Source organism: Tupaia chinensis, unplaced genomic scaffold (genome assembly GCF_000334495.1).
Source record: "Tupaia chinensis unplaced genomic scaffold, TupChi_1.0 Scaffold149184_1, whole genome shotgun sequence".
Lineage (NCBI taxonomy): Eukaryota > Metazoa > Chordata > Mammalia > Scandentia > Tupaiidae > Tupaia > Tupaia belangeri.
In genome coordinates this window covers 2,017,733-2,032,848 of record NW_006209032.1, presented here as the reverse complement: position 1 = coordinate 2,032,848, position 15,116 = coordinate 2,017,733, and the positions used below count along the sequence as shown (strand labels likewise).

Sequence of the window (15,116 nt, the reverse complement as noted above, 5' to 3'; positions counted from 1 at the left end):
AATAATATAACAAATGGAAGTAAAGAAATAAATCTTTTAAAAAAAGGTGTAACTGTGGGCTCCGAATCACACACTGATAGGAGCAGATAAACTATGCTGTGGAGTAGAGTGTGTGTCTTATGTTCAGCAAAAGGACTGTTAAATGGGTACCAAGCAATGTCGAATACCCCTGTCCATCAGGTAGAATGATTCTCCTCACGAGAAATCCAGTCTCTGGACCAGACTGCTGCCTCCAGCTCCACCTAGTTGTCGGCTTCGTTCTGCCTTACACCTTACACTCAGATTAGATTGTGCTATTTATAATTCATCATTTCCTTGTACATTTTGTTCTGTTTTAATCTTTATACCTGTGCCTGGGATCTCCCTCAGCTCGAGATTTCTCCATATAAATATATTATTGAAAAATGAAGTCTCTGTTTAGGAAAGAGTCTTTGCCTTTCTGTCCTCCCATTTAACTGATTTACATAGCTTTCTCTTTGCCACTACACTGTATGCATTTCTTTTAAAAATTTTTAGAATTATTTGTTAAATTCCATTTGTTGTTACTATCATTGTTATTATTATTAAATGTGACCAGAGAGAGACAGAAAGAGTGAGAAAGGGAAAGCAAGAAAACAAGCCACCAGGTCCGGGACTCAAACACAGTTGGCCATGTGGGAATCCAGCATCTTTAATCACCACGCCACCTGCCGGCCCCCACCATATGCATTTTTGTTCTTACCATTTACTCCATTACATCGGAATTACTTTTGTAACAAAATGGTATTTTGTAATTTGCAGGAAACGTTAAACTTCCTTAGGTCAGGGCTGTTGCTTTATTCACTTTGATCTTCAGCACAGTGCATGGTGCTGTCAGTCTTCAGAAAGTATTTCTTAAAACCCAGTGTAACGGAGGCTATTTAGGAATGGACAGTCCTTGTGGAATATGCCTATAGTAGTAAGTATCTTAAATTTTAACAGAAACTTTCGCTTCAATCAGGTTTAAGTATTTATGATGTCCTTTTGTTTTCTTGCATGTTTTCTTGGCTGAATGGAAATAGAGAAGAAGAAAATGAGGTATGTATGACTTCAAGGATTATGGATTGACTTCTAAAACATTTTAGAAATTGGGTAAAGACTGAAAACATTCAAAATGTAGCTATCATTTTGAATGTGAAATGAAGTAATAGTTTTTCTTAATTTTGTTTTTGGAGCTACAATAACGCATTAAGAATTACGTTATTTAACTTTATTTATTTATTTACTTATTTATTTTAATTTGTCTGGAGAGGGACAGAGAGAGAGGGGAAGAGAGGGAGAAAGCGAGAAAGCAAGCCGCCAGGTCTAGAACTCAAACCATGGTTGGCCATGTCAGAATCCATTGCCCTTAACCACCATGCCACCTGCCAGCCCCAAGAAAATGGCTTTTAAGTATTAGAGTTTCAAGAGCTTTAGGAAAGGTAGAGGAAGCTGGCAGCTCTGGAAGACAGCTTTACTTGTTTTTATGTATTGAGCTTCCATATAAGATTTAATTTGAAAAGTCAATACTGTTTTTTAAAAAGTATTTGAAAACCCCTGTTCTCTTATAATCCATGGTAAAATATTCCCTCTTTCACTGGAATGGTTACTGTATGATTTTGAAAACTGATTTTGATGTCATATTGCTGAAAGGGAAAATTATACTCTTAAAAAGCCAAAGTTAATTAAAGGACATCAGGAAGAAAAATTTTGCACGACCAGCATTTGGCGTAATGGCTATTTCGCTGGACTCCCATGTAGTCGACCATGGTTTGAGTCCCGAACCTGGTGGCTTAAAGTCACACTGGGTGTGTGTGCGTGCATGCCCAAGATCCCAAGAGGAGAATGGAAGAGAAGGAATTGCAGCGTGGCTATCCCTCCTGGGAGGGGATGGTTTCTCGCTTTCTGTCTCTCTTTTTCTCTGTCTTTCTGGCGAGCGCATGTGCCCTATAGCAAAAACCTCTCCAAAAAAAAAAAATTGTATATAATGAGTGTACAGTCTTTAATTTACACTCGACTTTGTTGCCTAGTTAGGTTTTTCTGGTGTGCTTTCCACAACCTAAATTATGCCTTTAACTTTTTTTTTTTTTTTGAAAAAAGAATTATTTTATTTTATTTATTATTTAGGGTACATGTGCTTACCAGAGAGAGAGAGAAAGAGACAGAGACAGAGTGGAGAAAGTCAGAAAGGTAGCCATCAGGTCCAGGAATTGAACCATCATGTGGGAGCCGAGTCCAATACCTTAACTACCACACTACCTGCTGGCCCCATGACTTTAATTTTCTAAAGTCCACCATTTCCTTTGGTGACTTGGTAAATACTAGAGGGAGTTAACTATATATACATACATGTGCATACACACACACACGTTTTGTAATTGTTCATACAGTAGAATTAGACAGTAACTCAGTGTCGCCTGAGTATGTGGTGCTCAGGCATTGACAGTGGCTGAGTGTCAGGTCAGAAGGCCTGGTCCTCATTTAACTACCTCATCTGTGAAAGGAGTGAGATGGAAAGCTGCTCTGTACTGTGGTTTCCCTAACTTGGGGAGTTTGACTAGAATGACCAGTGGTGCTTGTTTAAAAACGAAACTAAACCAAACCAAAGGGACAAGCTTTCTTGCCTCACCTTAGAGCCCAAGAGATGATATTCCCTAGAGTGTGGGTCACAGATGTGCAATTTTACCACTCACCCACAATGGATTTTCTGTGGTGGTTTTGATGGCTTCTGGTGATTCTTCTCAGATGAAACACAAGAACTAGTTATTTTGAGTACTGAGATGCTAGCTATTGTTCTTGATGTATGTGCTCTTTAAATACATTCCAAAATTTTCAAAAACACTACTTGAAAAATAGTATTAAAACCAAATGACATGTTTTTATGTACAAGAGAACAAGAATAGAAAAATCAGAGTAATTGTTGAAGCTGGTAGTGGATACTTTAGGGTTTATTATACCATTCTCTGTACTTTTGAGTTTGTTTAAACATTTCCATAAAAGGAGTTTTTAAAAATCTCTATCAGTTTAGTGAAAGTTGTACTATTTACTATTAAAAAGGTATTTTCATCTTCCTGACCAATAAACATTTTAAACTGTGATGTTAAACCATTTTAACGTATTGTGGTTTGTAATTGCTTATTTTGCTCATTTATAGGCTAAGATTGAAAATGTGCAGAAGACAGGTTTCATCAAAGGACCAATGTTCAAAGGTGTTGCTTCTAGTCGATTTTTGCCCAAAGGCACCAAGACAAAAGTTAATTTGGAAGAACAGGGACGGCAGAAGGTGTCATTCAGCTTCAGCCTTACAAAGAAAACGTTGCAGAATAGGTTTCTCACTGCACTCGGGAATGAAAAGCAAAACGACACACCTAACTCCTCAGCAGTACCTCTTCAAGTAGACTCGACCCCCAAAATTAAAATGGATGTTGGAGATACCTTATCTACCACAGAAGAATCTTCCCCACCAAAATCAAGGGTAGAATTGGGCAAAATCCATTTTAAGAAACACCTTCTTCATGTGACATCCAGGCCTCTGTTGGCTAATACCACAGCAGTAACATCTCCACCTCCTCCCACGGCGCAGTTACCAGCAGTCATTGCAGAATCAACAACTGTAGACTCACCACCCTCATCTCCACCCCCACCACCTCCACTGCCCCCAGCCACAACACCTTCACCACCAGCACCAGAGCCAGTGGCCTTGCCACACACACCAGTAACAGTTCTAATGACAGCACCTTCACCAGTTGACCTGGCAGTTAAAGCTCTGAAAGAACCACCAGTTGAAATTGTGCAAGGATCTTCAGAAGTGGATACTAAGCAGGACATTGTATCTAATAGTTCAGAAGAACATGTAACTCACAATTTGAATGAGCAAGCAGATACTCCTTCACAAAAAGAAGATTCCCATATTGGGAGGGAAGAAGAAATTCCAGATAGCTCTAAGATTAGTCTTAGCTCTAAAAAAGCAGCTTCTAAGAAGAAATCTTCACATTCTGAGGGCACCTTTATTTGTTCAGAATCTGATGAAGATTCTGTACGGACTTCTTCAAGTCAGAGATCACATGACTTAAAATGTTCAGCAAGCATTGAAAAAGAAAGAGATTTAAGAAAGAGCTCAGCACCTTTAAGAAATGAGGATTCAGGTAAATCTTCACGATCTAAAACAGAGAGAGATGATAAATATTATAGCCACTCAAAACCTGAAAGAGATAATCGGTATGTATCTTCCCGAGGTAGGTCAGAAAGAGAGCGAAGGCGGAGCAGATCTCGCTCTAGATCTGACAGAGGCTCTAGAACTAGCTTATCCTATTCCCGGTCAGAACGATCCCATTATTACGACTCTGATCGTCGCTACCATAGGAGTTCTCCTTATCGAGAGAGGACACGCTATTCTCGGCCATATGCAGATAACAGGGCACGAGAGAGTTCCGACTCTGACGATGAGTACAAGAAGACATACTCTAGGCGCACCTCATCTCACTCTTCCTCCTACAGAGACCTAAGGACGCCGTCATCCTATTCTAAATCTGATCGGGACTGCAGAATAGAGACCTCGTACTTAGAGATGGAGAGAAGAGGAAAGTATTCTTTAAGAGAATCCAAAAGAACTTTAGAAAATGAAGCAATTAAAAGATGTTATTCTCCCCCTAATGAACTGGGATTCCGGCGGGGGTCATCACATTCAAAGCACGATAGCAGTGCTTCCCGTTATAAAGCTGTCCCTTCAAAACCTACGCCCAGGTCTGATAAATTTAAAAATTCTTTCTGTTGTACAGAATTAAATGAAGAAATCAAGCAGTCTCATTCTTTTCGTTTACAGTCTCCTTGTTCAAAAGGTAGTGACTTAAGAATGATTAGTAAAATTCCTGAAAGAGAAAAAGCCAGGTCTCCATCTCCTTCAAATCGATTGAATGATTCACCTACTTTTAAAAAGCTAGATGAATCGCCTATTTTTAAGTCTGAATTTATAGGACACGAGAGCCACGATAGTATTAAGGAATTCGACTCTTCATCTAAAGTGAAGAATGATCAAGTAAGAAGTTTTTGTCCCGTAGAATTAAATATAAATGGATCCTCGGGGGCAGAATCGGATTTGGCAACATTTTGCACTTCTAAAAGTGATGCTGTTGTGATGACTTCTGATGATAGTGTGACTGGATCAGAGGTATCACCTTTGGTCAGAGCATGCGTGATTTCCTCAAATGGATTTCAGAATGTTAGATGCAAAGAAAAAGACTTGGCTGATACTCGCATGCAACATCATAAGTCAGAAAGCCCATTTAGAGAAACAGAACCTCCCATGTCACCACACCAAGATAAACTCAAGTCTTTGCCAGTCATGACTACAGATTATTCTAAAACAGTAGTTACAGAAGCTGTTGATGTACGAGTCGCTTGCTGCAAAACCAAAGATTCAGATATAGATTGTACTTCAAATGACAATAACCCTTCTTTGTGTTATTCCGAAGCTGAAAATGCCGAGCCTTCAGTTATGAAGATTTCTTCAAATAGCTTTATGGATGTGCATTTGGAATCAAGAGCTGTCTGTGATAATACAAATCTGACAGATCAGCATTCACAATTTGTATGTGAAGAATATAAGCAGGGCGTGGGCAGCACTAGTTCAGCTTCCGTTAATCATTTTGATGATTTATATCAGCCTATAGGGAGTTCAGGTATTGCCTCATCTCTTCAGAGTCTTTCACCAGGAATAAAAGCAGACAGCTTAACTCTCTCGCAATGTGGAGAGAACACATCTTTAGTTCCAGATGCAGTGTTGAAGACTAAAAAAAGCACAGAGTTCTTAAAGCACGCAGGGAAAGAAATAGTAGAAGTAGGTAGTGGCCTTCCTGATTCAGGAAAGGGATTTGTTTCCAGGGAAAACAGGCATAATAATGGGTTATCTGGGAAACGTTCACAAGAAGCTCAAGAAGAAGGGAATTCCGTGTTGCCTGATAAAAGAGGAAGACCAGGAATCCCGCTAGATGGAGGAGGAGGAAGAGGATGTGTCCATACTTCTGATGGTTCAGAAGTTGTGTTTTCTTGTGATTTGAACTCAACCCTGGAAGACAGTGATGGTGTAACTGATACCTTAAGATGTGATAGCAGTGGGCATGCCCCGGACATTGTATCTACTGTCCATGAAGATTATTCTGGTTCTTCTGAAAGTTCAAGTGAGGAAAGTGATTCAGAAGATACAGATTCTGATGATAGCAGTATTCCAAGAAACCGTCTCCAGTCTGTTGTGGTTGTGCCAAAGAATTCTACTTTACCCATGGAAGAAACAAGTCCTTGTTCTTCTCGGAGCAGTCAAAGTTACAGACATTATACTGACCACTGGGAAGATGAGAGATTGGAGTCAAGGAGACATTCGTACGAGGAAAAATTGGAGAGTCTAATAAGTAAAACCTGTCCTCAAACTGAGAAGTTCTTCCATCATAAAGGAACAGAGAAGAACTCAGAGGTTTCTTTTACACAGTTCAGCAGAAAGCAAGTAGATAACCACCTGCCCGAAATAGCTCACCCTCAGAGCGACGGGGTAGATAGTACAAGTCACACGAGTGTGAGCGCTGATCTTCTGGGCCACCCAAATTCAGAGAAAATGGTAAAAGCAAAAATATCCTCTAGACAGCATGAAGAGCTCCCAGTTTATTCTTCTGATGATTTTGAAGATGTCCCAAATAAGTCTCGGCAGCAGACCACTTTCCCTAACAGGCCTGATAGCAGACTGGGAAAAACAGAGGCGAGTTTTTTTTCCTCTTGTGAAATCTCCCGAGTGGATGGTTTGCACTCACCAGAAGAACTCCGAAACCTAGGGTGGGACTTCTCTCAGCAAGAAAAACCTACTACAACATACCAGCAACCTGACAGTAGCTATGGGGCCTGTGGTGGCCACAAGTATCAGCCAAGTGCAGAACAGTTTGGGGGAGCACGTTGTTACTGGCAGGGCAATGGCTACTGGGATCCGAGGTCAGCAGGTAGGCCTGCTGGAACTGGGGTTGTGTACGAGCGAATCCAGGGGCAGGTACCAGATTCCCTGACAGATGACCGCGAAGAGGAAGAGCACTGGGATCCGCGGGGTGGCCCCCACTCGTTCAGCCAGTCCAGCACATTGCTTCCATCCCTTCAGAAAGACAGAGGGTCAGTGCAAGCACCTGAAATAAGCAGCAATTCCAGTAAGGACTCTTTAGCTGTGAATGAAAAGAAAGATTTCTCAAAAAACTTGGAAAAAAATGATATCAAAGACAGAGGGCCTCCTAAAAAAAGGAGGCAGGAATTGGAGAGTGATTCGGAAAGTGATGGCGAACTCCAGCATAGGAAGAAAGTTAGACTGGAGGTGGAGCAGGGAGAGACATCGGTGCCCCCAGGCTCGGCGCTTACCGGGCCCTCCTGTGTCATGGATGACTTTCGGGACCCACAGCGGTGGAAAGAATGTGCCAAGCAGGGGAAGATGCCTTGTTACTTTGATCTTATCGAAGAAAATGTTTATCTAACAGAGAGGTAAGCCTAATGAAGACTTATTTTGACAAATTCTAATCTCTCTTTGTTAAAAAAAAAAGTCAGCTTTTTGTGTGTGTGTGTGAGAGAGAGAGAGAGAGATTTTTACTATTGGGTATATGCGCTTGCCAGAGAGACAGAGACAGAAAGCGAGAAATCATCCCCCAGGGGGGATGGCCATAGCACAGCCCATTGTCCTCCATTCTCTTCTCAGGATTTTAGGCATGCACACACACCTGGTGTGGGTTTCAAGTCTCTGGACCCAGGACTCGAACCGTGGTTGGCCACATGGGAGTCCAGCAATGTAACCATTAAACCATTAATTTAGGTTAACATAATTTTCCTTTAATTCCTTTTTACATGACAAGGTGTGACATAAAATGGAACAAAGCTCCAGCAGAAAAGTCTGTTCTTAGAGAAGAAAAATGTGCCATTATTTTGGATTTTTTTTCCCTTTTCAAAAATGTTCAGAATGAAGTGCCTTTAGGTCATTTATAAACCTGAAATTAGACTAGAACATGGTTTCCTTTTGTCATTTTTTTTTTTTTAACTTATTGCTAATAGATTAAATTTGGCAATAGCATAACAAGTGTTTTAGAAATGGTAAAGTGGTTTATCAAAAATCCCTGTCACGGGAACCAGCAGTTAGCGTAATGGCTATGTCGCTGGACTCCCACGTAGTCGACCGCGGTTCGTGTCCCGGACCCGGTGGCTTAAAACTCACGCCGGGCGCGTGTGCGTGCATGCCCAAGATCCCGAGAGGAGAATGGAGAAGGGATTGCAGCGTGACCATCCCCCCTGGGGGGTGATTTCTCACTTTCTGTCTCTATGTCTGTCTCTGTCTGTCTGGCGAGCGCACGCGCCCTACAGTGAAAATCTCTCCAAAAAAAAAAAATCCCTGTCACAGGATGGGACTCAGCCACAGTGATGCAGCTGTGAAGGCCACTGTGCAGAGGGAGTCTGCGGTTCCATTCCCGCAACACCAGCAGGCCAGGCGTGATGGTGTGTGCCTGTGATCCTAGCTAACTGGGAAGATGAGGCAGGGGACCACAGCAGAGAGACTATCCAAAATACCAAGCACCTCTCTTGGGCTCACTCTCTCATTAATAAAAAGGAAGCACGGGGGTTGTAGGAGGGCCAGGTCGGGGCACAGGTGGGTCAGTGGTAACACAGTGCTCTGAGATGCTGGACTCACATGGAGCCCCTGGTTTGCATCCCAAGGCCTTCTTGTACTGTCTGTGCATACACTCATGTGCCCTTGATCTGGCCGACTAAGGCTGGGGTTGAATCGCAGCATGAGGACTCTCTTGGGGGTGCCCCCCCCAATAACTAAATAAAGAAAATCCCTGTCATGAAACAAGGTATAATGGGAGTAGGAGCAGAGCTCCTCAGACTGTTTTAACTTTCATCCTCTTCAATAATTGTATTTTTCCCATGTAAATATATGTTGAATGTGCCTTTAGAAAAAAAAAAAAAAAAGATTTTTGCAATAGGACACATGTACTTGCTGGAGAAAGAGAGAGGGAAAGTGAGAACTCACCCCCAGGGTGGATGGCCATGCTGCAATCCCTTCTCTTGGGATTTTGGACACACATGCACACTTGCTTAGCATGTTTTTCAAGCTGCCAGGTCCAGGACTCAAGCTGCGCAGTTGGCCATGCGGGATCTAGTGCCTTAACCACCACACCACCTGCTGCCCAGCTTTTTTTTTTTTTTTTTTAATAATGTTTATTCATTTAGTTTTTTCATAAGAGCAAGAAGGAGAGACAAACAGCACCCACTCCCAAAGGGTCTTGATGCTGCCTATCCACCTCCAGCCAGTCTCAAATCATGTGCATGGTCATGCCTGGCATACTCAGGAAGGCCTTGAGATGGGAACCTGGAACCTTCCCATGTGGGTCAACCTTGCAGAGCATTGTGTTTTACTGCTGCATCACTACCAGGCCCCTGAATGCACTTTGAAAAATAAACAGAGCCAAAATGATCCTACCCACCTACTTCCTCCTTGTGGAAATTTTCCTCCTAGTTGAGCATCATCCTAGCCATCCTCTTTTTTTTTTTTTTTAATAATATTTATTTAATTGTATTTATAATAATAGTTATTATCATTTAATTTGACCAAAGAGACAGCAAGAGAAGAGGAAAATGAGAAAGCAAGCCACCAGGTCTGGGACTCAAACTGTGGTCAGCCATGTGGGAGTCTAGCTCCCTTAGCCTCCATGTCACCTGCCAGCCCCACCATCCTCTCTTTAAGCATTCAGAATTTCGTTGAATCAGACTTTTCACTGTGGATAAGGTAAAAGACTTGATTTCAATGCTAGGCCCCATCAGAATTTTTGTCCTATTAAAAAAAGTTTTAATTTTTTTTATGTTATAGAGACCATCTTACAGTTAATTTACATCTAGTTGTAAATTAGGCTTTAATTCAAAATATTGGCTATTTTAAGTAGTACCCTTTAGGAATTTTGTGAGTAGACTAATGGACCTCACAAGATTTTTGTAAAAGAGCATAAATAAAAGTTAGCAGCCCAGTTCTCTGACTTTTCTTTAGCAGTGGTGGTCAGATCATATATAAAGTGCACAGAGATCTGGTTGGTGGAGGACTCCCACCGTTCTGGAGTGAGAAGTATTCAAATATATCCAAGATTGAAAGTGCCTATTATGTGCTAGGCACTTAGGAGCCCCCAAGAAGACAAATTATAAAATATTACTGTGAATATGATGAAAACATTTTTCATATGTCTAACAAAAATAGGTTTGCCTGTAAAAACCTGTGCCCGTTAGTCCTAATCTCGCTTTCTAGAGCAACATAAAATAAAGCTGCTGCTGATTGTTCAGGATTCTGTCTCTTGGGTTAGCTGGTAGCAATGGTTAAGGTGACTAGATTCCATATGGCTAGCTGGGCAGTCTGAGTCCCAGACCCCATGGCTTGAGAAATGCCGGGTGCATGTATGTATGTGCCCAAAATCCTGGCAGAAGAATTAGATGAGGAAGGGCTGCAGCAGGATTGCAACCCCCCGGGTGGTGCTTTTCACTTCCCTGTGCCCCAGCGAATGCAAGCTCCCTATGGGCAAATTTTAAAATGAAGATTATATCTCTTTAAGTACTTATAGATATTTTGTTTATCTTAGTCATCTTTGGTTGAGCATACTCAAATACTGAGTGAATTACATATTTTTAAAATCTTTTTTAAAACATTTATTTATTTATCTGTTTGTTGTGAATTTTTAGCCTCTGGGTCCAGCACTTGAACTGCACTCAGTCATGTGGGAGTCCAGTACCTCATCTACTGTGCCATCCTCGGCCCCAATCAATTGTATCTTCAGTTGATACAGAAGGATCTTTCTTTTTACCTAAGCTTAGCTAAAACATAATACTCAAGGTGCTTTATAAAACTGGAGCTAGAATAGAACATATGTTGAAAATTAAAGCAGATTAGAGTTAGGAGATTAAGATAGCTACTTAGACCAGCTGTGCTCTTCCCTGTCTGACAGTTGAAGAGCAAGTTATAATTCCCTAGTCTTAAGCAGATATTTTTTAGCTATCCTTGATTTTGGTTTTTGGACCCAGGGTCCATCCACTCCCACTACCACACATACACACAAAAAAGCCAATACATAATCATTTTTACTTTTTCTTCTTTCTTCTTGTCTTTCTGGTTTTCTGTCTTTGTGTATTTTTTCTTCCTGTCATTTTGTCTTTCTTTTGGTCTGTTTTTCTGTGTGTCTGTGTCTTTCTGTCTTTCTCTCTCTCTCTCTTTTTCTTTTTTTTAAATTTCTATCTCACTAAGAAAGGGTATTGCCAAGTTACCCAGGGTGGACTTGAAGTCATGATTGTCCTGCCTCAGCCTTGTACATAGCTGGGGTTACAGGTGCATCCCACTTTGTCTGGCTCTCACATTTTCACTTTTGCTTTGCAAACTCTGGCATGGGTTTTTGTGAACCAAGTCAAATTCGAACAGCTTCTATTCTCTTCCGAAATAAGTTTATCTGCATTGAAAAAAAGATTTGAATTATAAGTCTTACATTTTTAGCAACTCCTTTTCTTCCTCAACATTTTACCTTGACTATTTGTTCATCCGGTAGGTCTGATTCTTAAACTTAATTTTAATCAGGGAACCAGCAGTTAGCGTAATGGCTATGTCGCTGGACTCCCACGTAGTCGACCACGGTTTGCGTCCCGGACCCGGTGGCTTAAAACTCACGCCGGGCGTGTGTGCGTGCGTGCCCAAGATCCCGAGAGGAGAATGGAGGAGAAGGGATTGCGGCGTGGCTATCCCCCCTGGGAGGTGATTTCTCGCTTCCTGTCTCTCTGTCTCTCTCTGTCTGGCTGGCAAGTGCACACACCCTATAGCAAAAACCTCTTCAAAAAACCCCACAAAACTTAATTTTAATCAGCAACATTACAATTGGAAACTCATGTGTCTCCCTTACTCTCCTGAGCCCCGTTTGACTTCAGCGCTCAATTGCTAGAGTCCGAGCTTTAGCTGATCTGGACTAGGAGATAAAGAATGCCCTAACATGACAGGCTCCAGCTCATCACACCCTCCATCTGCCGAGCCTAGGGCTGCTCTTCTCGTCTTTTTTGAAGTATAGTTTTTAGGGTTTTCTGTCTTACAAGTGCTGATGATTGAATGTTTTTTTCCTCCTTTTAAGTGGTTTATTTTTAAGAATCACTTAATATGGGGGCTGGCAGGCGGCGTGGTGGTTGGAGGCTCTGGACTCCCACATGGCTAGCTGTGGTTTGAGTCCTGGACCTGGTGGCTTGCTTTCTCGCTTTCCCTTTCTTTATCTCTCTGGTCAAATTAAGTAATAATAACAAATGGAATTAAATAATTCTTTAAAAATGAATCATTAAATGTGAAACTAAGGAGACTTGAACATTTGATTGTATATGGTGTACTGTCATCAGGATATTTATTTAACCAGTTTTTATGAAACTTGACCCAATAGAAAGAAGAATAAATCCCATCGGGATATTAAGCGAATGCAGTGTGAATGTGCACCTCTTTCCAAAGATGAACGAGCTCAAGGTGAAATAGCATGTGGGGAAGATTGTCTTAATCGCCTCCTCATGATCGAATGGTAAGTGAATTAAAATGCTCTCCTTTTGCACACCTCTTCTATATAATATCTGTAAATATTAGAATTATTGAAGAGTAAAATTTTACTTTTCTCCTACCAAGAGATGAATATTTATAAGCAAGAAAATCTCCGACGTATGATAGGAAACAGATACTTAAAAGGAGAGAGATTTCCCTTGCATCGTGCCTTAGATTATAGTATCTGGCCCAGATACTATAAAAAACACTTGTGTCACCAGTGCTAATACAGTACGGGTTGAGCCCCTAATGTGAAAATCCAAAATTCAAACCTTTTGAGTACTGACACGATGCTTCAGCTGGAAAAGTCTATCCCTGACCTCATGAGACAGGAGGCAATAAAGCACTGCTATACAGAAATACTGTATAAAATTACCTTTTGAGTATGCTTATAAGGAGTTTATGAAACTCAAATGAATTTTTGTGTTTAGACTTGGGTCTTATCTCCAGGATATCTCATTATGAATATGGGAGTATTTAAAATTCTGAAGAAATCCTAAACCTAGGGGCCAGCAGGTGGTATGATGGTCAAGGCGCTGCACACTCCCATATGGCCAACCACAGTTCAAGTCCCAGACCTGGTGGCTTGCTTTCTCATTTTCCCTCCCTTCCTCTCTGTGTCTATCTCTGGTCAAATTAAAATAAATTGAATGAATAAATAAAATTTAAAAAATAATTAAAAAAATAAAGAAATCCCAAACCCAGAAAACACTAGTATTTTGAATAAGGAATACTTCAACCTGTAGTATTTTTATTCAGTTCTTTTTTATCACTTGTAATGTTGTGATCCCTTCTCCATTCTTCTCTCAGGATCTTGAGCACTTAAGCACGTGTGCCTGGTGTGATTTTCAAGCTGCCAGGTCCAGGATTCAAACTGTGATCGGTCATGTGGGAATCCATTGTGCTAACCACCACACCACCTGTTGGCCCCTCAGTTCTTTTCTTGGGTAGTCTTTTCAGAACACTTTTTTTGGGGGGAGAGGTTTTTGCTATAGGGTGCGTGTGCCTGACAGAAAGAAAGAGATCGATGGACAGAAGGCGAGAACTTACCCCCCAGGGGGGATGGCTGCACCGCAGTCCCTTCTCCTCCACTCTCCTCTTGGGATCTTGCACACGCACATAGATGCGCCTGGCATGAATTTAAACCATCAGGTCTGGGACTCGAAATGTGGTCAACTACATGGGAGTCCAGTGACATAGCCATTACTCCATCTGCTGGTCCCTCAGAACACTCTTAATGCCTATGCCAAAATAGATAGATGTTCTACCATTTTAATGTATAGAAATAAAGTCTTGCACTGTCTTATGTTTGGTAGTCAACCCCTCAAGCTATACATACAGACCTACCTAAGTCTTTCCGGTTGGCTGCCTAACGATTTGTGCTTGTAGCTAACCCATAATTATTAATCTTCCATTGATAAACATTTGCTTCTGCAATCTTACAGACTGTGAATATCTGTACATTAAAAGCCGGTCATTTCTTTAGAAAGTTGATTGCCGTAACAGCTTTGTGTCCTTGGTGTAACCTTTGGAGGTGTTACTTTGTTTTTTGAGAGTTTTTTTTTTTTTTTGAGAGATTTTTGCAATAGGGTATGTGTGCTTGCTGGAGAAACAAAGAGGGAAAGTGAAAAATCACCCTCCAAGGCAGGGGTAACCACACCGTGGTCCCTTCTCCTCTATTCTCCCCCCTGGATTTGGGCATGCATTGTATACACGGTAGCATGAGTTTCAGGCCACTGGGTCCAAGACTTGAACCGGGGTCAGCAATGTGGGTGTCCAGCGTCTTAATTGCTGTGCCATCTACTGGCCCTGTAAGTGTTTTGTTTTGTTTTTTCAAAGCTCAGTTGTTGGTTTTGCTTATATTAGTGTGTTGCAAAATGAAATATATATACCTTGAAAAAATAAAGATAACACATTTCTGGTGTCCTTTATTCAGACTAAAAGTAGAGCTAACAATAGAGGTGTAAGAAAATGCCACACAGAGTTAGCACTGTTCTAAATTTTCTTTAGCTGCCAGAGTGCGTGCACTCACTGGAGACAAATAGAGAGGAGGAAAGCGCCTCACAGGGGAGCGCGGCCACGCCACAATCTCATCTCCTGTCTCTCCATCCCGTGGGGATATGTGCCTGCTGCGTTTTTCAAGCTGCTGGGGCCTGAATGCAAACTACATGGTCAGACATGTGAGATCCAGTTCCCTTAATCACTAAGCTGTGGGCTGGCCCCTAAATTTTGTTGCTGTTGTTATTAAAGACTTATTTAACTTTATTTATTTGCTTATTTTAATTTGACCAAAGAGAGACAGAATGAGCAAGTGAGAGAGAGACAGAGACACAGAGACACAGAGAAAGTGAGAAAGTAAGTTGCCAAGTGGAGGACTCGAACCATGGTCAGCCACATGGGAGTCCAGTGCCCTTAACCAACACACCACCTGCGGCCCCACAGCTTCTAAATTTCTTATTTTTTGAATTATTTAACTTTTTTTTTTTTTTTTTTTTTTATTTTGCCCAGGGAGACAAGG

At 41.4% G+C, this 15,116-nt stretch overlaps 1 protein-coding gene across 1 annotated transcript in view; it reads left to right on the top strand.

Annotated features, from left to right (window-relative positions):
* Positions 1-1,040: 1,040 nt before the first annotated feature.
* The window catches only part of SETD2 (SET domain containing 2, histone lysine methyltransferase), a gene marked incomplete at its 5' end in the record, with an annotated part of 86,910 nt that continues 72,834 nt past the window's right edge, over positions 1,041-15,116 (top strand). The window contains 3 exon segments of the mRNA XM_014585197.2: positions 1,041-1,056; positions 3,152-7,500; positions 12,450-12,581. Coding sequence (XP_014440683.1) covers positions 1,041-1,056; positions 3,152-7,500; positions 12,450-12,581 — 4,497 coding nt within the window.